General features: G+C 41.3%; 1 protein-coding gene and 2 long non-coding RNA genes across 3 annotated transcripts in view; 1 reads left to right on the top strand and 2 right to left on the bottom strand.

The window, feature by feature from the left end:
- Window positions 1-1,502: 1,502 nt before the first annotated feature.
- LOC119498080 lies at window positions 1,503-2,420 on the bottom strand. The gene is made up of 2 exons (XR_005209043.1): window positions 2,073-2,420; window positions 1,503-1,968 (listed from the first exon to the last, which is right to left on the bottom strand). It is a non-coding gene; the product is annotated as an uncharacterized LOC119498080 (long non-coding RNA).
- Window positions 2,421-6,158: 3,738 nt separating this feature from the next.
- Window positions 6,159-6,397, top strand: LOC119498111. Its single transcript, XR_005209059.1, has 2 exons — window positions 6,159-6,204; window positions 6,242-6,397. It is a non-coding gene; the product is annotated as an uncharacterized LOC119498111 (long non-coding RNA).
- A 9,413-nt stretch (window positions 6,398-15,810) lies between these two features.
- The window catches only part of rspo4 (R-spondin 4), a 45,857-nt gene continuing 36,695 nt past the window's right edge, over window positions 15,811-24,972 (bottom strand). Inside the window, exon 4 of the mRNA XM_037786487.1 lies at window positions 15,811-16,431. Within this exon, the coding sequence (XP_037642415.1) occupies window positions 16,181-16,431 (251 nt within the window). The 3' untranslated portion in view covers window positions 15,811-16,180. The remainder of the gene's footprint in view (window positions 16,432-24,972) is intronic.

Here is a 24,972-nt window from a genome sequence, read left to right on the forward strand (position 1 = left end):
TAAAAAAGAGACTAGATCTTGTGCTCTAGCAGTGGTGGACTGTAGGCTACTCAAGTACTGTACTTAAGTACACTTTTGAGCTTCTTGTACTTTACTTGAGTATTTCCGAGCTGAACAAGAGCAGTTAGGGTTAGGGTTAGGGTTAGGGTCGCAGAGGAAATTGCCCGGTGACGGCCAGACGGTTTATATTGAACATGAGGACAGAAGCAGCAGGTTAAACCACTGTTCCTTTGACTTGAATAGAAGTTGGTTTATTTTATTTTATGTTAAATATTTCACTGCCTTGTATCTTGAGAACTGAATCAGCAGGTCCTGCAGTTGCACTTTTTATGATTTTCTAATAAAAGTTGTATGTATTTGCCATTAATCGTTGTTTACTTGTTTATATCCATAATTAATTTAATCCCTGATTCCCTCACAAGAAAACCTTTGAGGAATCCTGACCTGCTCTGTCCAGTATCAGATATGTATTTCACAGTCACACTGACTGAAGTTTTGGCAAAAAGAAGTTACTGTATTGATTTCAAATCATTGAATCGTATCGTATCGCTCTAGATGAGCCAAATATCGTCCTTGAGTCGTATCGTATCACTCTAGATGAGCCAAATATCGTCCTTGAGTCGTATCGGAGCCATGGAAATCGTATCGTATTGATGTAAAAACGTATCATTACAACCCTAGCGCCACCACATCGGCGTAATGCCACATTTGCAGCTACAAATGACAGAAATCCACCAAGTGCAATGCTTGTTAGAAAATAGTGTTTTCCATGAAGAAGACACTTAACCTCAAATTGCCCCTGAAAGCATAGCCATCGGTGTGTTGATGGGCAGGTTTGCACCTTAGCAGCCTCTGCCATCAGTGTATGAATGTGTGTGTGAATGTGTGTGTGAATGGGTGAATGCTGACATGTAGTGTAAAGCGCTTTGAGTAGCCGGAAGACTAAAATAGAATAGAATAGAAAGCTTTATTGTAATTGTATTAAATACAACGAGATTCACAGTTGCCACTTCTGGTCAGTGTTTTAAAGGTCACCTATTATGCAAAATGCACTTTTCCATGTCTTTTAAACATCAATATCTGTCCCCAGTGTGTCTACAGGTCACCATAGTATCATAAAAGACCATCCTCTCTCTTTTTCTCCTGCTCCGTTTGTCCGGAAATGGGTGTCGAAAATCACTTCGCAGATTTTCCTTCTCTTCTGACGTCATAAGAGAATTGCAAGCCATGTAAGGGTTTCCTGGAACCAGAGCAGAACCTTCAGTAGCTGACCCCGCCCCACACTCTCAACCGAACTATGAGCAAAGTAGCTCCTGTTAGTCTGCAAGAACCAGCAGAACAGTCTTCATGTACTCCCATCATCTAAATATAACATGTTCTTTCACAAAGGCTTTATGTAATTACACTGTTTAAACAGCTGATATTTATATATTATATATATTTGATGTCATGCATGTAGAAGAGTACAGGTAGTAAATAGTGACTGTAAGCAACACAACACATTTCTGTTTCACAGTCAAACTTTATTTGAGTAGACAGATGACAATATTAATTATTCACAGCATTTGTAATCATCCCACCTGTTAGTTATGTTGACATGGTACAGGAGAATGTCTTTCAGCTCCGGTACACTACGGTAAACTAAGCTCCGGTGGTCTGTAGTCATGGTAACACAGAGACAGCTCCTACAGTAAATAATATACCATTACTCTGATCTTCCATACATTTATCAGGTGTCTTTTAGCAGAAATAATGAACTGACTACTGTTTCACATCTTCTATTTTCCACCCTGATGGTCGCTGTGTTTACACACCGTCTCATAGCGGTAGCATGTAGCTAACCTGTTAGCATGTAGCTACATGCTAACGGGTTAGCTCTGTATCTCCATGTAAACAGAACTATTTGCTCACTGCTTATGTTTTCTCCTCCTCTGGGATGATTCTGTCGGTCATTTCTCACAGATGGATCTGTAAAGACAGACGTAAAACAGAGTGTGTGTTTACGGTTTACAGAGTTGATGCAGAAGGTAAACACTGAGCTAACTAACAGAGATATAAATAGCATTATTTACCTGAGAGAAACCGTCAGGAAAACCTGAATCTGGACCGCAGATGTTGATCATTTGTGGCCGATTTCTGATCAGATTCCTCCGGTAACGTGCGCTGGGTGAAGTTTCTGGTTTATAAACTTTAAAGTGGTTTATAAGCTCTATTCTAGCTGCTTCTCCCTCTCCTTACTGTCAGAGCTACAGGCAGCTCTCTCTCTATCGGTGACGCTGTGTTGAGGACGTTTGATTGACAGAAACGCTGACCAATCAGAGCAGAGTGGGAGGAGACAGGCTGTAAATCAGGATCTCTCAGACAGAGCTAAATGCAGGCTGAGTGAGAGAGACACTATGAGAAGAATAAAGGGTTTTTTGAACATTACAGCATGTAAACATGTTCTAGTGCAACATTAAAATACATCTATGAACCTGGAAATGAGCATAATATGAGACCTTTAAAACAAATACTTGACAAGACTAAACGAGGCGGAAAAAACATATAACAGGTAAAACACACACAGTTATAAAGTAAATAAAACAGGTAAAGTAGAAAAGCGCTATATAAATGCAAGTCCATTTACATAATACTGAGTGCGGTATTGTTGTTGTTGTCTCAGTGCAGCTCCCAGCAGCAGAGCTACACTTCCACCATTTTGGACTGAAAGCGACTAAAAGACGCCAGTAAATTGTCCGCCAACTAAGAGCCTTACAAAAGTGAAATTACATTATTTATATTCTATTGTCATATTCTACTGAAATGACCTGTGTTGAACAATAAAATGTTCTAAATATAATAAGTGTTTTTATTCCAAAATGGCGGTGGCGGCTGTTGTCTCTTTGCTTCTCGACTCTGTGACGAGGGGACGCGATGCTCCACTCAACTGGCAGTTCAAGTGGTGACGTACCTTAAGTGGTGGACACACTGCCCGCTTGAGGCTCGCGTGAGTCTCGCGTGGCGTGTTGTTTTTATTTCGGCGTCCATGTTAACAGGTTAGAGTGGACACACTGCCCGCATGAGACGCGCGTCTATTTTATAGAATAGAAGGGTCGCCCATTTTACACACGAGCCTCTCGCGTCTCAGCTGCGTGTCCCAGCAGCAACAGACAGTGAAGGTGATCTATTGACAGTATATGGACATCATATCAGCTACATAATACAGTTTCCATGTCTAGACATCTGTAGAATATGTCACAGACAGTGAAAGTGATCTAGTGACTGTATATTAACTTCATACCAGCAAGACTTTACTACAGTTTCTAGGTTTATCTGTAGAATATGTTACGGAGATGAAAAAAAAGTAAAGTTATGTAAACTTGTTTTTAAATCAACACTTCCTGCTTTCATTTAAAAATAAAAGCCCTCAGGCATTTTTTCTATAGTCAGAATCCCTTCATTTGTTAACACAAGGCTTTTATTCTGAAATATGAGCAGTCAGTGCTGTGGAAACACGCAGTCACTTTGGGAGCTCAAAAAATTGATAAAGTTTGGGATTTAAATCAACACTTCCTGCTTTCATTTCGAAATAAAAGCCCTAAAGCGGGTTTTCTTTGCACAGAATTCCTTCATTTGTTAACACGAGGCTTTTATTCTGAAATATGTGCCGGACAGTGATGTGGAACAAGCAGTGACTTGGAAAGCATCATAAATGAATACAGTACGGAGTTTTAATTGTGGATTATTACTATTATTTACTAATTACCACACGTTTCTGAACCTTTCTCTGTCTAAAATAAATATAAATTATATTTATCATGAAGTTAAATGGCCATTAAAAGGCAAACTCTACGTAGAAAGAAAGGGCTGACAGCAGCATCAGAAACACAGCTGACAGGTAGCAGACACGCTCCCGACAGGCAGCTAACTCGCGTCTAGTGTGAACACCCTAGGTGGGCATCACGCAGCCACGACGCGACGCTGCCGTCACGCGAGCCTGAAGCGGGTAGTGTGCCCACGGCTTTATTGCGGAATGCACCTAATTGATCCCTGCTTGTAAACCTATTCACCAATCGTGTAACTTCATCAGTCAGTCAGTGACAGACTTCTGTGTTTATAGCGCGGGCGCTCTGCGGTCCAGATAAAAAGGCAAAGATTAGACGAAGACTACTGGGGGAATATGTGGTGCTACGAGCTAACCAGTCAATGGTGATATGTATGCTGGGTTTATAGATCAACATCTCAGCTACTCACAGGATGGCAGGTTGACTGATTGTCAAATTAAAACATCTGAAATTGGCAGCAGTTTAACTGATGTCCTCACAATAAAAGAAGTCTTTATGTGAATTCATATTTTATAAATATAGTGTTTCTTTGTTTTAATAGTCGGTGCTCATGTTGGGTCGTTTGTTGTCAGTATTATGGGATATCCATTATTATGGGCGTATTGATCCCGGTGGACAGCCCTGTTCCTGTTCCGTGTCTTATTTTCAGCCTCACATTGTGATCTGAACTTGTTTTGGCGAGCTAGCTGTAGCGTGCAGAACTCTGAGTGTGCTGTGGGACTGTACCAAGCCTGTGCTTCATTTTTTATTGCATACAGTACATTGAACACTGAAGTACAGCTGCAGTATTCTCTTCCCAAGAGAAATCACTTGTACAAATTAACCATTGCTCTGTTTTCAGCATTCAGAGTAGAAAAGTAATGAGCAGGCAACGAGCCACGAGGGCTGGAGTTTTCTATTACGACTTCTATCCATTAATTTCTACTTTACGGGGTTTCAAAAACAAAACGTTGCAGCACTATTGGACTAATAATGAAGGATGGACGTTTGACAGGGGAGTTCAGCCACAGTTGTTTTAGCCGGTTGTAATCTAGATGCAAGACAGATGCATGCTGCTGGACTCTGACCATGGATACCACAGTTTGTGTCTCACTGCATCATAAAACACCAGCTATGCAGCTTCTTTGAATTTTAAAGCATTATTTCCTAAATAAGCGCTGCACTGCCGCTCTCTTTCTTTAAAAGGGAGACAAGTAAATCAGCCCGACTCTGGGAGATTATCACCACCATAAATACAACTAATAAGCTTTCACACTAACACCAAACATGTGTCTGTAGCCACAGAAGTCTTTCTACTAATATATGTACAGGCCAAACCTAAGAGAAAAGTTTGAGTTATCAACATATGGACAGAGTATGTATCATCACAGTGTGTGATTTGTTATTTTTTTCCCAGTCCTGCTCGCTCAGTTTAACGTGATTTGTGGTGTACTAATGGATGAAAAAGACTTTGAGCTCTGACCTGTTTTGGCTGCTTTGTTTATGAGCTGAGTTTTAACCACAGGGAGGCACAAAATACCGTTTGTTTTTACTTCAAAAAACTTTTGATTCCTGTTTGATTGAAAGCTCCCAGAGTCCATCCCTTGGCAGGTATATGGAGCCTCTCTACCCGCTGTGAGAGATTTAATATGCACCTAGGGCCTCATGTATAAACGGTGCGCACATACTAAAATGTTGCGTACGCTGTGTTTCACGCTCACGCCGGGATGTATAAAAATCAATGTGACATGAGAATGTGCGGACCGTGCCGCAAACTCTAGACCAGTCGTGAGAATGTGCGGGCCGTCATCCAAACTCTGTCATCTGGCAGTGTCAAACTACAAAGTACTGAAACTCGCTAAATGTGTAAAAATAATTTTTCCACTCAACTTACTGAGCTTTGTTTATGATGTGGGATCAAAAAAAACCCCACATATTTCTTAACTAGTTTGCGCATAATGTTTAACATCACAAAGGCACAACAAAAACACATTGGAACTAATTTCCCAGAGATGACATGCCTTAACCACCGTGCCAAAAACAAAATCGCGTGCTGCACAATGTGGCAAACCACCGTGGTGAGCCTGTGTCCCCTGGAGCTACAGATGGATGAACCGGACCCTGGCATACCTAACAATGAGCCAAATGCAGCAGCTATACGGCGCCGTTTAGATGAGATACACAGAATGTAAAGCAACGAGGTGAGTTGAGACAAACATTGATTTTTCAACAAGGTCTTTTAATATATGACTTATCCCACCAAGAACGTCATTCATTCTTTTTAATTCGTTGCATATCTATATATAGAGATATCTATATAGATATAGATATATATAGATATATCTATATACTGTATATCCTTCATTGTATTGACAATCTCTCTCTGTGACTCCAGCACAGCGTATAGTATATATTTAGTGAGGACGCGGCCAGACCAGCGCCCCTCAGCAGTCGAGGCACGGGGCGCAGCTGACCGTGCGCCTTCGGAAGCCTTCGGGAGCCTTCGGGAGCGCACGGTCAGCTGCTTTGGAGACGTTGCGTTTGTTACTGGTTCCTGATGAAAGACCATCAAATAAAATATGTTTTCTAGCTTCCACCTCAGTAACAAACACTTCAATTTCACACTCTGTGAAATTCTTCTTTTTTGTTCCTTTTCCAGCGTGATTTGCCGTTGTTATTTGGACAATAGGTGACAGCATGGCGCGTGTATATAGTCATTTGCATAGTTATTAATGGGAGGAGACAAGGCGGGCTAAGTGGCACGTGCAGCTGCGCTCAATTTCACGTCAATTGGGATGTATAAAGGAAAGGTGTGCAGGAACAGGCGTACGCACGGTTTTATACATGTGAACATTTCTGTGCGTACGTACTTTTCCAATTTTGTGAGTACGCCATCTTCCAGTGTGAAAGCTGCGCAGTCTTTTATACATGAGGCCCCTGGCCTTGTCTGCAACATCCCTGTTGTAATCAAACACATTGATCTGTTATCAGTGATCCTCTGATGTGAGATCAGTGTCATCCTGGCCAGCTTCAAGTAATGGTAGATGTCCTCAGACAGAATAACATGGAGCCGGCGCCTGGCCTTTGTGATTCAGTGAGTTGAAATGCTATAAAATCAAGTCCTTGAGGAGACCGTTCTTAATTTGAACAATGTTTTGTTTCTTTAATCTGTTGCAGTCCTACTGTTTTATCAAAGAAAACAGACACTAACACGCTCTGGCAGCATCGTGAAACATCACGGAGATTAAACATGATGTTATGTTATTTAACTCTTCTAACTTTAATAAGTAGGGGAGGCAGTAGTGATCATTGAGAGACATGTTTGTGATGGACTCATATATAGATATATAGATATATAGATATATAGATACATATCTATATATCTATATATAATTTATATAGATATATATATAGATATAGATAGATATCATAAACACATGTTTCTGTGTGTATGTGTATACTGTATATATACTGTATATTCCAGGTTCCAGCTAGCAGGGCCGGTTCTAGTTAGCAGGACTGGTTCTAGATAACAGGCCGGTTCTAGTTAACAGGGCTGGTTCTAGTTAGCAGGGCCGGTTCTAGTTAGCAGGGCCGGTTCTAGTTGGCAGGGCTGGTTCTAGCTAGCAGGACTGGTTCTACCTAACAGGGTTGGTTCTAGCTAACAGGGCCGGTTCTAGTTAGCAGGGCTGGTTTTAGTTAGCAGGGCTGGTTCTAGCTAACAGGGCTGGTTCTAGTTAGCAGGGCTGGTTCTAGCTAACAGGGCTGGTTGTAGTTAGCAGGGCTGGTTCTAGTTAGCAGGGCCGGTTCTAGCTAGCAGGGCCCGTTCTAGTTATCAGGGCTGGTTTTAGTTAGCAGGGCTGGCTCTACCTAGCAGGGCCCGTTCTACCGAGCAGGGTCGGTTCTAGCCAGCAGGGCCGTATCTATCGAGCAGGACTGGTTCTATCAAGCAGGACTGGTTCTAGCTAGCAGGGCCGATAACAGTTAGCAGGACCGGTTCTGTCGAGCAGGGCTGGTTCTAGCTAGCAAAGCCGGTTCTATCGAGCAGGGCTGGTTCTAGCTAGCAGAGCCAGTTCTATCGAGCAGGGCTGGTTCTAGTTAGCAGGGCTGGTTCTAGAAAGCAGAGCCGGTTCTAATTAGGAGGGCTGGTTCTAGCTAGAAGGGCTGGTTCTAGCTAGCAGGGCTGGTTCTAGTTACCAGGGCTGGTTCTAGCTAGCAGGGCCAGTTCTAATTAGCAGGGCTGGTTCTAGTTACCAGGGCTGGTTCTAGTTAACAGGGCTGGTTCAAGCTAGCATGGCCAGTTCTAGTTAGCCGGGCCTGTTTCATCTAGCACGGCCGGTTCCATCTAGCAGGGAAGGTTCTATCAAGCAGGACTGGTTCTAGTTAGATGGGCCGGTTCAATCGAGCAGGGCTGGTTCTAGCTAGCAGGGCTGGTTCTAGCTAGCAGGGCCGGTTCTATCGAGCAGGGCTGGTTCTAGCTAGCAGGGCCGGTTCTAGCTAGCAGGGCTGGTTATAGCTAGCAGGGCTGGTTATAGCTACAAGGTCTGGTTCTAGCTAGCAGGGCTGGTTCTATCGAGCAGGGCCAGTTCTATCGAGCAGGGCTGTTTCTAGCTAGCAGGGCTGGTTCTAGCTAGCAGGGCCGGTTCTATCGAGCAGGGCCGGTTTTAGTAAGCAGGGCTGGTTCTACATAGCAGGGCCGGTTGTAGCTAGCAGGGCCGGTTCTAGTAAACAGGGCTGGTTCTAGCTAACAGGGCTGGTTCTAGTTAGCATGGCTGGTTCTAGCTAACAGGGCTGGTTCTAGTTAGCAGGGCTGGTTCTAGCTAGCAGGGCCGGTTCTAGATAGCAGGGCCAGTTCTAGCTAGCAGGGCCGGTTCTAGTAAACAGGGCTGGTTCTAGCTAGCAGGACCGGTTCTAGCTAGCAGGGCCGGTTCTAGCTAACAGGACCGGTTCTATCGAGCAGGGCCGTTTCTATCGAGCAGGGAGGGTTTTAGCTAGCAGGGACGGTTCTATGTTTTTGGGGGCCATATGCAAAATCAGTTTTTTTGACCAAATGCTATCTTTTACACATAGAGAATTTTTTTATTTAACTGCTTTGTTAACATCAAAATCAAAACAAACATGCAAATTATAAATAAAAACCAAACAATAAAATCCATCCATCCATCATCCATCATCTGCAATCGCTTATCCAATTAGGGGTTGCAGGGGGGGCTAGAGCCAATCACAGCTGACATTGGGCGAAGGCGAGGTTCACCCTGGACAGGTAGCCAGCCTATCGCAGAGCTGACACATAGAGGCAGACAGCCATTCACACTCACATTCACACCTACAGGCAATTTAGAGTCAACAATTAACCTAACATGCAGGTCTTTGGACTGTTGGAGGAAACTGGAGTACCTGGAGAAAACCCACGGTAACATGGGGATAACATGCAAACTCCACACAGAAGGGCCCCAAGCCGGATTCAAACCTGCGACCATCTTGCTGTGAGGCGCCAGTGCTAAGCACTGCACGGTGGTTACACCATGCAGCCCAAAAACAAAAAAATGACATTTTAAAACAAAAAAGAGTTTGGGATAAATTATAAATGTATGAACAAAAATAAAGCACTTTTGAAGTTTGATTTATGTTAAAGGTCACTTTGAATGATTAACTAAAAAACAAAGATTTTAATCTCAGGACGGTTCTGGTTGTATATCGGGACGGTTTTGGTTTTATATTGGGACGATTCTGGGAGGATGGTGAATAAAGTTAGTTGAGAGCTCTGTTGAGCCCAACCAGAGCCAGAACAGCACCGCCAACTGGATCTTCACCTTTGAACACTTGACTCTCTGTAATTGCTGGGCCACCACTCATGGAAAGATAACGTTGATCCAAACGGATGTTTTAACATCTCAACAGTCTATGTTAGATGATGCTAAACTGCCAGGAGAACAAGCAACAAAGCCGTCTGTTAGCCCATGACAGTTGGACGGAGACGGAGAGAGGACGGAAGATGAGACCCATGTCCTTCCTCATCATCTGAAAACAATAAGACAACAAGAGAGCGGGAATTAAAAGACTAGAGCCGTCTAATCTGGAACAACAGAGGAATGTCAGGGAGATGCCACAGCAGCCTTTTATCCCACATGTGTGCTATTAGGTCCACAGGCCCGATCCCTGAGCCAGACTCTGCTGGATCGGGTTTCTTCCTCTGCTAATGCCACCGGACATACGATCTGACAAAGATAATGATAATTACTTGAAATGACATGCCTTCCATTGTGGAAAACACACACACACACACACGCACAGACTAAAACAGGGAGCGAGCTCTGTACATTCCTCCACACTATGTAAATGTTTCACAACTTGTTGTGTAAGAGGAAGAAAATATGGCACAATAAAAAAGGTCACGGCAACAACAACAACAACTTGGTTTTGGAGGGAAAGTTCTGCCAAGTTCTGTTTTCAGTGTTTTGGACGATGTGTATGAAGTTCATCATTTATTTAATGCAGAGTTCAAAACAACAGCCAGGCGCCGTCTCCAGTACAATGGTCCTATTACTGATGAGGGTCTTAGCATGGTGGACTAAACATACTGTGTTTCTGTTCTCTTCCATACAGCTCTAACCAGTATTGACAGCACTTCCACCAACACAGAGCTTTCAGACGTTTCTTTGGTTCCATCGGACCCGAACCAGAACACATGATGAGCATTACGACTGGACTCCTATCTCTGATGGTTACACCAGATCTGAGCGGCTGGATTTCCTTGGATGGAAGCTGTTTTAAGATGTTATCTGGCAGCGGAGCAGCCAACATAAAGAAATCAGAAGAAGTCCTTTTTTAGCCACAGGGAGCCGAGTGAGGTGGACATCCAGGAGATATCCTTCTCCTCATCTTCACCCTTCATCCTGTTTCCATCTGGAGCTCAGGACAGAATCTCTCCTTGTTTCCTAGTGATGATTTTACAGGATACGCGCTAGAGTTTGATGCATCCAAAGAGTCACAACTTTTACTTCTTTCCATCTGATTATTTTCACACACTAAAACGGATCAGCCTCACCGGATTAGCAGAGAGAGAGGCCGGTGCGTTGCAGTGCATTGCCGTGCGATCAGACACGTTTCACCTCATAGTTGGAGCTTAGCAGCGGTCTAAAACTGTACGGCTGCATACCCTGGCCCCCCCACGGCAACACCCTGGCCCCCCCACGTCCTGATGAACTGGTAAAACAGTCACCTGTCTAGCAAGGTGTAACATGCACCGTCCTCTCACTCCAGCAAGCCGGCATAATTAGCTAATAATCACTGAAATAATAACTGAAAAACACACTTTCCATAGCCACAATTCATATATTAACAAACAAAACCAAAATATTACTATTGTAGGGATTTGGTAGGAACAGGTTTGGTTATTAGCAAATTAATTAATAATATCAATAGAATTATTAATATTAATAAAGATTATCAATAAACATTAATAATAAACGGGGCACCCCCCTAGAATCAGGGACCAATAACCAAAACGTTAATATAGTCTCATTAAATATACTAAACTATCAATTTGGAACGTTGATTAATAATTAAATGAATAACTATAACCAAAATAGATAGTAAAGGTTGAAGGATATCGGAGTTCTTGACATAGCAGAGGTTGGCATTATTCACTCTTGTACAACATTAAACAGACCAGCATGTATATTCCACAAACATTTATTTACAAGATAATAAAGGTTTAAAACACAATATTAATCTAACTAAATAACTAAACTAAACAAACCAAACAAAGTTTGTGAGCATGTGTGTGTGTGTGTGTTTGTGTGAGAGAGAGAGAGAGAGAGAGAGAGAGAGAGGGAGAGAGAGAGAGAGAGAGAGAGAGAGAGAGACTAGATGGCTGGCTACTTGTCTCAAGATGTCTGCCTAGAGACAAAATGGTGAGCACTATAAAACTACAAAGATGGCGGGATCAAAGATGGCCGCCAACATGTCACCACATGGCCTCTTTGTTCTTCGGAGCGCATGTGCTCAGGAAGGACAGAGAGGGGGGTGATGTGGGGGTTTGAGATTATCTGAATATGTATGTTTATGGTTAACACTAATTCCCAGTTTCTGTATGTGATCTTAATGTGTGTGAGATAATGCAGTGGGTTAGAAAAGATGGTTAGTTTGCATGCAAGACCTTGTCTATGTGAAGCATAAACTAAACACATCAGATGTGGCGAAGCCAGCTACCCAAAAATCTTAACTACAAATAATATCACAAAAGTCAAACTCAATGAATAACATTAAACCAAATCAATACAAATACATTCTAGAAATCAAAGTTGAACAGTCTTGCTGAGCCATGTGTAATTGCTACTGCTAAGGTAAGCCCAGTACGTTACCAATCCATGGAAGAAAAGGGTTTGTGATTCCATGTTTTGAAGTTGTGGTTCCAAGTCAAAGATGTCGTCTTTGCTGTGCTCAAATCAAGTTGTGCAGATTGGAGGAAGCTGATCGCACCAATACTTCTTCCCAGCTGCTTTATGGCTTGGTGCTAACTTCCTTGCGGTTGTTGCTTGAAGTTAGTTGGTCAAAAGGCAGGCTCTCGCGTCTTCTGCCTTAGAAGTTCCTTGTGTTGCTATATCTGTTTCCTAAGAGGCCATATATCAGAGCAGAGCTGCTTCTGGTCTGGAGAGCAGCAGCTCACCTTCAGCAGGGCCAAAGGGTGAGAAGGGGGTGAAGAAAGAGCAGAAAGAGCAGAAAGAGGAAAGAGGAGGAACAAAGAGATTCCTCTGGTTTTGCCCTGGGTGAATTTCACAAGTAGGTGTGAATGCTACAGTAGCCAATGGCTACTGAGCTGAGTCCATGGGTCAAGGATCATGTTACTGAGTTCATGTGGTCACTTGCCACTAGTCACATTGGTGGGTTCCAACACTATAATTAAACAAATTAAAGCATTTGGCTCCAACAAGACACGTCTGTGAGGGTCTCTAGATGTGTCTCACTCCAACAATGAAATTAAACATCAATATCAATCAGTTCCTGTTTGACTTTAATGGGATGAGAAGATAGTGTGACTGGTCTGACTCAAACTCTCACTGCTTCTTGTTAGTAACGCTACTTTTCAAAATTATTCTCACGTTTTTCCATAACATTGTGTCACAAACATCGCTCCATGTGGGATTTCCATTTGAATAAAGCAGATAAACATGTTGAGGGTGCTTTCCTCCCCTCGGCCTTTCACTTGTTTCACTGCATGCCGTCATCACAGCTCTGCTTTCTACTGGGTTTCTCTTACATTTCATTTGCCATAAACAAAAGTTCCCAACAACAACAACAAAAACAGGTGAACTCTGTTTGTGTTCACTGACCAGAACGGATGAACAAGCACGACCACGACCCTGTCTCCTACTAAAACCATCTCCCCAAACACCTAAACTGTGTCTCAATGACGGTTCAAGTATTTTCTCCAGATTTTGGTCGCCACAAAAACGCAATGCAACACTACTACCTGGTTATATTTGGTATAGGGCTCAACGCACATTAGTTTTAATGCAATTAAACTCTTTAACGCAACTTGTGATTTTTAGGTTGTAGTGGGCTCAGTTTTAAAGCTAGAGTGAAGAAACTGGTAGCCTATGTTTGTATGAACAAAATACCAGCATGATGCGATGTTATCAGCTGGTGTTGCTAACACAGGCTAAGCTGGCTAGAACTGGTCCACACTGGTTTTCCGTCTTGTTGCAGGGGAACACAGTAACCTCAGGGTGACGTCATTCCCAGCTCCGACTTCCGAGCTAAATGGAACGCAGCATTAGGCACAGTTGTTCTTTGAGCTACAGTAAAGGCTAGCACATGTTAGCTTAGCATGTTAGCATGCAAACATTTGTTATTTAGCACTAAACACAAATTCCAGCAGAGGCTGATGGGAATGTCGTTAGTTCTGCAGGTATCTGGTCATAAACGAAAGTATTGGACACATTATCATTTGGACCTGATGAGACTGATCATGCAGGTTCATTTCATGGCAATCGATTTCATAGTTTCACTCAAAACCACAAATGTTAACCTCATGGTGGCGCTGCAGGGGAAGTTGGCGGATCACCAAAGTCCTGAGGGACATATCGTCTGGGAATATACATAATATGTATGTATGTACAGTATGTATATATATTATGGCAGTCAAAGTTAACGTGATAATAATGTGTTAATGAAACCTGATGAATCCATCGGTACCAACCATGTCGGACTACTACTACTACTACTACTACTGGTATCATAGTAAACTATAAACCGGATTAATCCATCCATACCAACCATGGCATACTACTACTACTACTACTGCTACTACTACTACTACTACTACTACTACTGGTATCATAGTAAACTATAAAACCTGATGAATCCATCGGTACCAACCATGTCATACTATTACTACTACTACTATTACTACTGCTACTACTACTACTACTACTACTACTACTGGTAGTATAGTAAACTATAGAACCTGATGAATCCATCGGTACCAACCATGTCGTACTACTACTACTACTACTATTACTACTACTGGTATCATAGTAAACTATAGAACCTGATTAATCCATCGGTACCAACCATGTCATACTACTACTACTACTACTACTACTACTACTAATACTTGTATTATAGTAAACTATAGAACCTGATGAATCCATCGGTACCAACCATGTCATACTACTACTACTACTACTGCTACTACTACTACTAATACTACTACTGGTATCTTAGTAAACTATAAAACCTGATGAATACATCGGTACCAACCATGTCATACTACTACTACTACTACTACTACCGCTACTACTAATACTACTACTACTACTGGTATCATAGTAAACTATAGAACCTGATGAATCCATCGGTACCAACCATGTCATACTACTACTACTACTACTACTACTACTACTTGTATTATAGTAAACTATAGAACCTGATGAATCCATCGGTATCAACCATGTCATACTACTACTACTACTACTACTACTACTACTACTACTACTACTACTACTGGTATCATAGTAAACTATAGAACCTGATGAATCCATCGGTACCAACCATGTCATACTACTACTACTACTACTACTACTACTACTACTACTGGTATCATAGTAAACTATAGAACCTGATGAATCCATCGGTACCAACCATGTCATACTACTACTACTACTACTACTACTACTACTGGTATCATAGTAAACTATAGAACCTGATGAATCCATCGGTACCAACCATGTCATACTACTACTACTACTACTACTACTGGTATCATAGTAAACTATAGAACCTGATGAATCCATCGGTACCAACCATGTCATACTACTACTACTACTACTACTACTGGTATCATAGTAAACTATAGAACCTGATGAATCCATCGGTACCAACCATGTCATACTACTACTACTACTACTACTACTACAACTACTACTACTACTACTGGTATCATAGTAAACTATAAAACCTGATGAATCCATCGGTACCAACCATGTCATACTAGCTGGTCACAAAGGAGGTTAAATAACGCTCCAAACTTACTCTAAATATTGGCGAGGAAAAACTGTCATGTCCATTTCCAAAGGGGTCCATTGACCTCTGACATCCAGATATGTGAATGTAATGGGTTCTATGGGTACCCACAAGTCTCCCTTTACAGACATGCCCACTTTATGATAATCACATGCAGTTTGGGTCAAGTCATAGTCAAGTCAGCACACTGACACACTGACAGCTGTTGTTGCCTATTGGGCTGCAGTTTGCCATGTTATGATTGGAGCATATTGTTTTATGCTAAATGCAGTACCTGTGAGGGTTTCTGGACAATATCTGTCATTGTTTTGTGTTGTTCATTGATTTACAATAATAAATATATACATCAATTTGCATAAAGCAGCATATTTGTCCACTCCCATGTTGATAAGAGTATTAAATACTTGACAAATCTCCCTTTAAGGTTCATTTTGAACAGATAAAACATGTGAGATTAATTTGCTATTAAACACGATTACATTTTTTATTGATTGACAGCCCTACTTGGAAACAGTTGCTCAAGTTACAAAATGTCAGTAAGTTCATTGACAGTAAAATACATCACAGCAGGATGTTATCTGCTGTATGTCCCCAATAAGGAACCATGAACCATCGAAATGACCACCAGTGTGGAAGCTTACCTTCCTTCTACTCCTCTACTGCTCCTGAGAGGAAAACTGTTAACATCAGTCTTAATGTGTATTAACGAGGAGTAGCACATGTTGGAATGTTTTAATAAGGTTCAATCTCTCCCACGTTATAAACACGCACACAACACGAGACCGACCAGCGCAGGGAATCCACAGATGTCTGTGTTTAAATGTGTATCCTCCAGTATATAATGACAGCTACTGTTGGCACCTGTAATCTCCCTCCTTCCTCCTCTTCTCACCTGTAGGACACTTCTTCCTCATCCTGCACCTCTGCGTCTCGCTATGGGATGGGCAAAGCGATGTTGCTTTCTCTTCAGGCGTTCTCCCAGACTGCCCGCCCCCCCGGGTCCTGGTCTGCTTGCCCCATCTGAAGCCGCAGGTGACGCCGTCACGGAGACATACGCTCCAGTCGCTCCACTGTCCCAGCGAAGCCAGGAGACAGTGCTCTAAGAGACGAGAGGATTAAGACGTCTCAAGGTCAGACACAAAACAAATTCTACTCTATAAAAGCACACGTGATGAGAGGACGATACTGGGGAACAGAGCAGAGCAGCAGCCAAGTAGTCAACCAGTTTCACATGTGATGGATCAAAAGAAAAGAAAAAGTTCTTCAGGCACTTTGAGATGAAAGTGGTCAGTGCTTTTAACTCTTACATGCCTGCCTGACTAAATACAGACTGGTAACATGCGTTTGTGCTCAGTCTCAGAGTGCTGGAGGACCTTTCAGGTTTTCTAGATCGCTTTGGCTCGTTTTCTGAAAGTCTTAACTTTCTCTAAACTGTCATTGTAATTATCACAACTGTTTGATGGGACATCACAACTCTATATCATGTTTGCTAAAGGTAGTAACTCACCCACAACACTTCATTCATGCTTCTAAACCAGTTACTGTGTCAGTAAACTGGCCAACGACTCCAAATTGAGAAGTTGGTTTGTCATGGTGTGAGCCGTACTGGTCAAAATGTTTCGGTGTTTTTTCACCATCAACCCTGGAAGTGTTTCTCATATACTAATCTGTGACTTTCTACTGTACGATATCAGCAACGTGTTACCTGTACTGTAAACAGAAAATGTAATTTTAATCTTTAATGTAAAGTCGTAAACTTTTAGAGAAATTAAGAAATTAGGCCACAAAATAAGATCTATGAGAAAACAACAACAACAGCAACCTGCAACAATGAACAAAACTGCAGTAGTTCAGTTAAAAAACAACTAACTGCACCTCCTCGTCATACATATTTATGGAATATACATGTATGTCTGAAAAATTTGGATTAATGATTTGATCATTTTGAATGTGGCGGCTCAAATGATGAAGGAAGTTGTGAAGAAGACGACAGTTTCACTGAGAATCAACTCAATCAGTTTGGATCAGCAGACATAAGCTGATGGTTGTTGTACACGTGTGCCAAAACTCAGTTTGTTTGAATGAGAAAATCAAATCTGTTGTGAACAACAAACTAATTGTTCAGAGATTTGAACTTGAAACACTTCTCATTGAAGAATCGAGCCAAAGTGAATGAGGGAAACTGTAGTTAAGAAAAGGAGTGTGTGCTGAATGTGCTCCTCCACACATACATTGAGATGATTAAGATAAATCAATAACTTCTATAAAGACTAATGTTTTCTCCAGAACGCTGGCAGCCAAACTGCTATCATCTCAGACCGACAGATGCCAGCTGAATCACTAACACACTGGTCGGCTGCTATTGAGTGATGTCAGCTTTTTCCACGAGGTCCACACCGGAAAAAACAGCAGCCTCGGCCAAGACGGGTCAATGTTTCTCTGTAATCATCATCATTGTCAGATTTGGGTATAAAATGGATAAATTTCCATTGAGTCTTTAGTGGAGTTGCTTGAGGTGTGTACCAACAGTCAGACATGAAACCTTAACATGGCCATGAGAACCAGATGTGGTCACGATGCCAGCAAGCAACAGTAGCTGCAGATGTGCAGATGTGCAGGTGGATGGCAGAGGCAGCGCCGACAATGAGCGAGTTCAACCATAGATCTCACTTACTGATGATGCACAACCAGATATGAAGATAAACTCTGGAGACTTTTAATGGGAATTGTGTGTTGCATTGAACGTTTGGCTCCATATTAGAAAAAGAGAAAAATTGAAGAGAAAGAAATGCGTGTCCACAGAACCAGACGAAGAGAGGAATTAGTTCTCTTAAATATCTCAAGAGTGAATGTCCTAGAGACAGAGCGCGTAGCGTAGATAAGTCATGCAGCTGTCAGCAGAGTTTAATGTGATAAGAACTTAGTTAACGTCGATAATGTCACTTCTCTGACAACAATCATTTGATCCACGTGGAAGTCTTTAAAAATTAGTTCAAGATTTCTTTTCTGTTTCACGGTCTTCACTGACACAATGTGTCGTTTACTAAAACAGGTGCAATTTATCAACAGTCGCATTTGAGACTGAAATCAGCTCAATGGGAGATAACAGAAACCACAAAGTGATCCACACATGAGACTATAGAGCCAGAGAGTGTGCTGTTCATTACAGCTCTCAGATCAGCTTCACTGATGCATGCACTGCAGTTCATAGCTGGCTAACGCTTATACTTCACCCACTTCATCACAGACGGTAACAACAGCATCTAGAATGCGAGGCAGGTCACTAAAGGTCACAAAGGGGTTGAACTGTGACAGTGAGGCTGCAGTCAAATAGTCCTTTTCTCTCAGGAAGGTTCCTAACGGAATGAAATGACAGTCTCAGTACCTCAGTAGCAGCCTTGACGAGAGCTGTTAGAATGTTCTAAATGCTGAGGAAAGGAGCTTCAATTCTTCCTGTATTATCTCCTTTAGCAGAGGATACACTGGAGCATCCTTTACCAAAGGAAAGGAGAGAATAACATCCCGCAACTCCTTGCGCCGCAGCATTTAAAGCGACGCACCATTCGGCCATTCCTGATAACAAACGATATGCTGATCTTGCATATTATTACTAATTTGGATTCATGTTTAATATGAGTGGACAGAGACATCCATTTCGTTTCAGTTTATTTTTAACTAATTATTTATTTGGAACATGTAACAAATACCTCAGTAAAAAACAAAACAAGAATAACTAATAAAATGAACGGTAAACAATCAATTAACAAATAATCAACATAAATAAATATTATATGTCCCAAAAGAAGTTTGAAGAGGTATATTATTCCTACACCTTCTCCATAACTCCAACTATTAACTCAATATTTATCATATAGTTCTTTGTTTATTTCAGTTCCAACCTCGGTAATGAAGTGATATTTTTCACCAGTTGTCCACGTTAGGTCAGATGATCCTTTATTATCTGTTGATGTAAAGTGTTCCAGCAGCAGGAGGACCTGTGGTATCTCTCTTTAACACACCGCGGGTGAAGCAGTCCATCACTGAAAGACCTATTTAAAACGCACGGGGGGGAAGTGGCACCTTTTGCAGTCCATCTTCAGAACATTGTAGTTTCACCATTGTAGTTTCACCAGACTGACGTCACTAACATCTACCGCCGCTGCATCATATTTACGGAGCTTATAGTGACAGATCAGTCGGATTCCCTGATCACAGCGGTTGTCTTTTCCCTGAGTCCTTCTGAATTTTTCCTTCTCACCTTTCCTTGACCTCATCACAATTTCCATCGAGTTCAAGGAAAAGTGGTTAGAAAAAGACGTTAGGATGTAATTATTTGACTTTTCAAACGCAATCTCAGTCTCTGCTGTAGCTTCTACGTCTGATCAGCAGTAATGGAATAGAAAGGTGAAGTCCCGCCCCTTCTTGTGACCACCATGGGACCTTATTTCAGAAAAAATATGAACAGTAGTCAACAGAGAGAGACAAATATTGATTTGATCCTGTTTGTATTGATCCATGAATCACATAGATGATGTTTGAACATTTAAAAGATAATTTATCAAGTCCAGAAAGTCTCAGTTTGTTGTAGTATCATTTAATTTAGTGTGAAACCGCTCAGGGAACTACATCTCTCGTCATCACCAACACTACCTAGCTAGCTAACTTAGCTATGTTCCACATCACTAACACTAGCTAGCTAACTTAGCCATGTTCCACGTCACCAACACTAGCTAGCTAGCTAACTTAGCTAATTTCCACGTCACCAACACTAGCTAGCTAGCTAACAAAGTCATGTTCCACGTCACCAACACTAGCTAGCTGGCTAACTCAGCTATGTTAAATGTCACCAACACTAGCTAGCTAGCTAACTTAGCTATGGTCCAGGAGTGTGTTCCAATCCGCGTACTTCTGTACTTACACTATTTTGAGTGCATAAGTGCGTTTACACTGGGAAGTATGGCAAAATGCAGTGCACTCAAAGTACCCGGATGTTGTACTCAAAACGGTCAAATCATTGAGTGTGGAACGCTGGACACTTTCCACACTCAACTGTCACCATTTTGGCTACGTAGCGGAAGGGACGGGACCACGACCACTATTCAAACATACGCAGATAACAGAATAAAACAATACAATACACATCGTAGACATAGGCGACGACGTTGGAAACGTAATTTCCACTCTGCTTTAATTTTTTTCTTCAACAAAGCAGGCAGATATTTTGGCGGGTAGCGAGCCGCGGTGAAATGTTGCGATCGTCATTTCCGGTCAGTGTGCCGCAGAGTATTCGATTTGAGACGATCCTACCCCGCTGAAATGAAATACACGCACTACTCAAGTACAGAGTGCACATAGTGCACTAAATTGAAGTGTACTTCAGGAAGTACGTGGATTGGAACACACTCCAGGTCACCAACACTAGCTAGCTGGCTAACTCAGCTATGTTTAATGTCACCAACACTAGCTAGATAGTTAACTTAGATATGTTCCATGTCATAAACACTAGCTAGCTAGCTAACTTAGCTGTGTTCCATGTCACTAACACTACTTAGCTAGCTAACGTAGCTAATTTCCACATCACCAACACTAGCTAGCTAGCTAACATAGCTATGTTCCAGTCACCAACACAAGCTAACTAAGCTATGGTCCACGTCACCAACACTAGCTAGCTAGTTAACTCAGCAATGTTCCATGTCACGCCACAAACTAGCTAACTAAGCTATGTACCACGTCACCAACACTAGTTAGCTAGCTAACTTAGCTATGTTCCACTTCAGCAACACTAGCTAGTTAGCTAACTTAGTCATGTTCCACGTCACCAACACTAACAAGCTAGCTAACTCAGCTATGTTCCACGTCACCAACACTAGCTAGCTATCTAAAATAGTTATCTTCCATGTCAACAACACTGATGATTCCGGCAAGATGGCGGACTGGGTGTAAGCCACGTTTAGAGCTCTGTCTGCTTGTCCCAATTTTACAAAGACTGTACTATCCAACTCTCATGTTTTGTCCTTTTGAACTGCTTATAGACCTTCCAGTATTTTTCGCACCATGATGTCAAAAAAGAACCAGCAGGCAGCCCGAGGCATCGCAGCAACTGACTGCCATGATTATGCTACTAAGATGGAAGTTTCCACCGAGAACTCCAAAAGAAAAGACCCATTCTCACCGATTAAAAAACCCGCCGGCGACTAAAAGGAAGGACGCGGCGACAGAAGAAGGTAAAGAAGGATTAAATGCGGTCTTGGAAGCAATAAAACAGCTAACTGACAAGATGGACACACTCGGTGCTCAGCTACAGCAGAACACCGTCATGCTAACAAGCATAGCTAAAGCTGTCGAGTTTAACGCGGCAGAAATCAAAGATTACAAAACTTAGCTACAAACTACGGTTCGTGAAGTGGCGGCAATGAAGAAGAATAACGCTGAGCTTATGGACCGAGTCCTGGAACTTGAGCGGTACAAGCGCCGGTGGAATCTCAGGATCCGGGGGGTAAAAGAAAGAGAAGGTGAAAATACACGTGACGTGGTTGCTAACTTGCTGGTGAAAATTTCCCCGCCATGGTCCCCGAACATCTACAACATTGGGAACTCAGTTCACCGATTCGGCAGACGTGAGGAAAACAAGACGAGGCATGTCATCGTCCAGTTCACTCAGAGAACACACCGAGACGCGCCGTGGAAGATGACCAAGGATTCACCGGTCTGCAGGGAACTGGGGATCGGCTTCATCGAAGACCTCTGCGTGGCTGACAGGGAGACGCGAGCAAAGCTGTGGCCAAAGATTCACCAGGCTAGAGAAGCTGGAAAACGGGCTTACTACAGAGGTGGTGCTGGATACATCAATAGATAGAGAATCACTTAGGAGGGACACACAAGGTATACAGTAGATGGTCGATATGAATAAGCACTAAAAGGGCCCTTTGTTTGTAATAAGCAGGTTGGGTAGTTCAGTTACAATATTTGATATTTCAGGGACATTGCCTTTCTTTTGGCTTCTTTTTTCACTTCTCTTCAATCACAGTTAGTTTGGTCTCATTACTGTGTATTAGCAGTTGCTAATTTGTGTTCACAATGAATGTTGTTTTTTCTTGTATTTCACTTAATGCTAAGGGCTTGAGAGATAACACAAACGTACTAGCTTACTAACTTACTAACTTACTAACTTAGTTTTGTTGCAAGAAACACACTCAAAACCAGAGGATGAAAAATTCTGGGTAAACCAATGGGGAGACAAAATGATTTTTGATCATGGTTCCACTAGATCAGCAGGGTCGGCTTTTCTATTCTGTAACTCACCTGCTAAACTGGTCACATCTAGAATTAGCAACAATGGTCACTGGATAATCTGCGTCCTAGTCATTGATGAGAAATATAGTATTCTGGTTAATGTTTATGGATTTCATAACCTAATGCAAAACAGACAGTTGATATCAGAGGTTTCCGATGCCATTGAAAGCCTTAAACTTATCTATCCAACTGCATTTGTGATTATGGGAGGAGATTTTAACATGGTCTATGATGAATGCATTGACAGACATCCTCCCAAATCACAACGCAACCTTTATAATCCTATCCTATCGGATTTCTGTAGCACTCACAATTTGCTAGATCCTTGGCGCCTTAAAGATCCGAACACCAAGCAATATTCTTGGTTTAAACCAAATAATTCAGCCAAGTCATGAATAGATTTCTGGTTAGTTTCCTCCTTTGTGATAAACTTTGTCGCTGACTGCTCACTCTGTTATTAAATTGATTTTTAAACCCCCTGGAGTTTGTCACAGGAGCAAAGGGTACTGGAAATTTAATTCTAATTTACTAAAATCCCAAGCCTTCTGTGACGGTATTAAAACCACAATCTCTAATGTGATATCTGATGAATCTGTGATATCCTATATTTCTAAATGGGAATTTTTTTAATTTAAAATTAGGGAATATTCTATTCATTTTGGGAAATTGCTCAACAGAAGTAACAAATTATCAGAAGTTAATATCATTAATGAAATAAACACTTGTTGCAATAAGACATCACCTTCTGACAGTGATAAAGAGAAATTACAAATTCAGCAAACTAAACTTGATGAAATCTATCTTCGAAAAGCTGAATACATAAGATCCAGGGCAAAATGGATAGAGGAATGGGAAAGAAGCTCATCATATTTCTGTCGACTAGAAAAAAGAAGGCAGGAGAGAAACTCAATCAAAGCCTTATTGATTCATGACCAGGTTAATACAAATCCTGCCATGATGCCAAGGAAATAGTCTCTTTTTATAGTCATTTTATACTCCTCAGCCTTTTCTATTGATGATACTGAATCCTTCTTCAACCATATCAAAGATCTTATTCCCCATATAGACGCTGAATTTGCAGAGTGGTGTGATGCTGATATTACTCCTGATGAGCTGGAAAAAGTAGTAAAAAATGTATCTTTAGATAAATCTCCAGGTAGTGATGGTCTTACTGCCAACTTCTATAGAGATTTTGGGGATTTATTAAAAGATCCATTCTCCCTGATGTTAAAAGAAGCAACTGATAATCTGACATTCTCTTCCACCATGAAACAAGGTGTAATAACTTTAATTCCAAAGCCTGGTAAGGACCCAAAAATAGTAGACAATCTGAGACCAATCACTTTATTGAACACCGACTAAAACATTATAACACATATTTATGCTAATAGATTAAAGAGAACCTGCATAAAATTATAAGTGACTCCCAATCTGGTTTTATGAAGGGCAGATCCATTCACAACAATATTCGCTTAGTCCTTGATCTTTTAGATTATAGCAATTTAATAGAAGATGATGGTTTTATTTTGTTTCTTGACTTTTATAAGACTTTCGATTCAATTGAGCAACCGTTTATTTTCCATTGTCTGAAGTTATTAGGTTTTGGAGTCAAATGTCAAAGCATTATAGAAGCATTATAGAATCCCTTTCTGAAAATACAGATAGTTCAATTTCTTTACCAGGAAAATTGACTGTTAAATACCCCAATTTCCAATCAAACGTGGTGTTGAACAGTGCTGTCCTATTTTTCCGTTTCTCTTTATAATAGCTACGGAAATGCTCTCTATCTTAATAAAAAATTCAAATATTGCTTATACAATCACAATTTCACCCCACACAATACACCAATATGGAATAATAGATATGTTGTGGTTAAAAACAAATCTTTGTTTAACAAGGACTGGATGGATAAAGTAATTTGGTCGGCGACTCACTTAGTTGATAGTAGTGGCTGTAACATGTCATATGATAATTTCTGTCTTAGATATAATTTAATTGGCAATCGGGACATATTTAAATCCATAACTAAAGCCATCCCCATCTCTATTATCTGCTTGATTAGAGGAATTTTAACAAATTCTCCTCCTATCACACCTCGTCTCCAACAACTGTTAGTTGGTGGCTGTGACTTTAGTGAAATCAAAATCCCGAACAAAACAATTAGAAATATGTTTAATCACATCTCATACCCTATAATATCTTACAGAAACTCAATTTTACAAATCTATCAGAAAGGAACTATTCACATGTTACGAACTAAATATCTAAAATTCCCCATAACTCCCAAAGCAAAAGAAATCCATTTTAAAATATTAAACGGAGTGTATCCATCCAGTGATTTGTTGCG

The sequence above is a fragment of the Sebastes umbrosus genome, chromosome 1, assembly GCF_015220745.1.
Source record: "Sebastes umbrosus isolate fSebUmb1 chromosome 1, fSebUmb1.pri, whole genome shotgun sequence".
In the NCBI taxonomy this organism is placed as follows: domain Eukaryota; kingdom Metazoa; phylum Chordata; class Actinopteri; order Perciformes; family Sebastidae; genus Sebastes; species Sebastes umbrosus.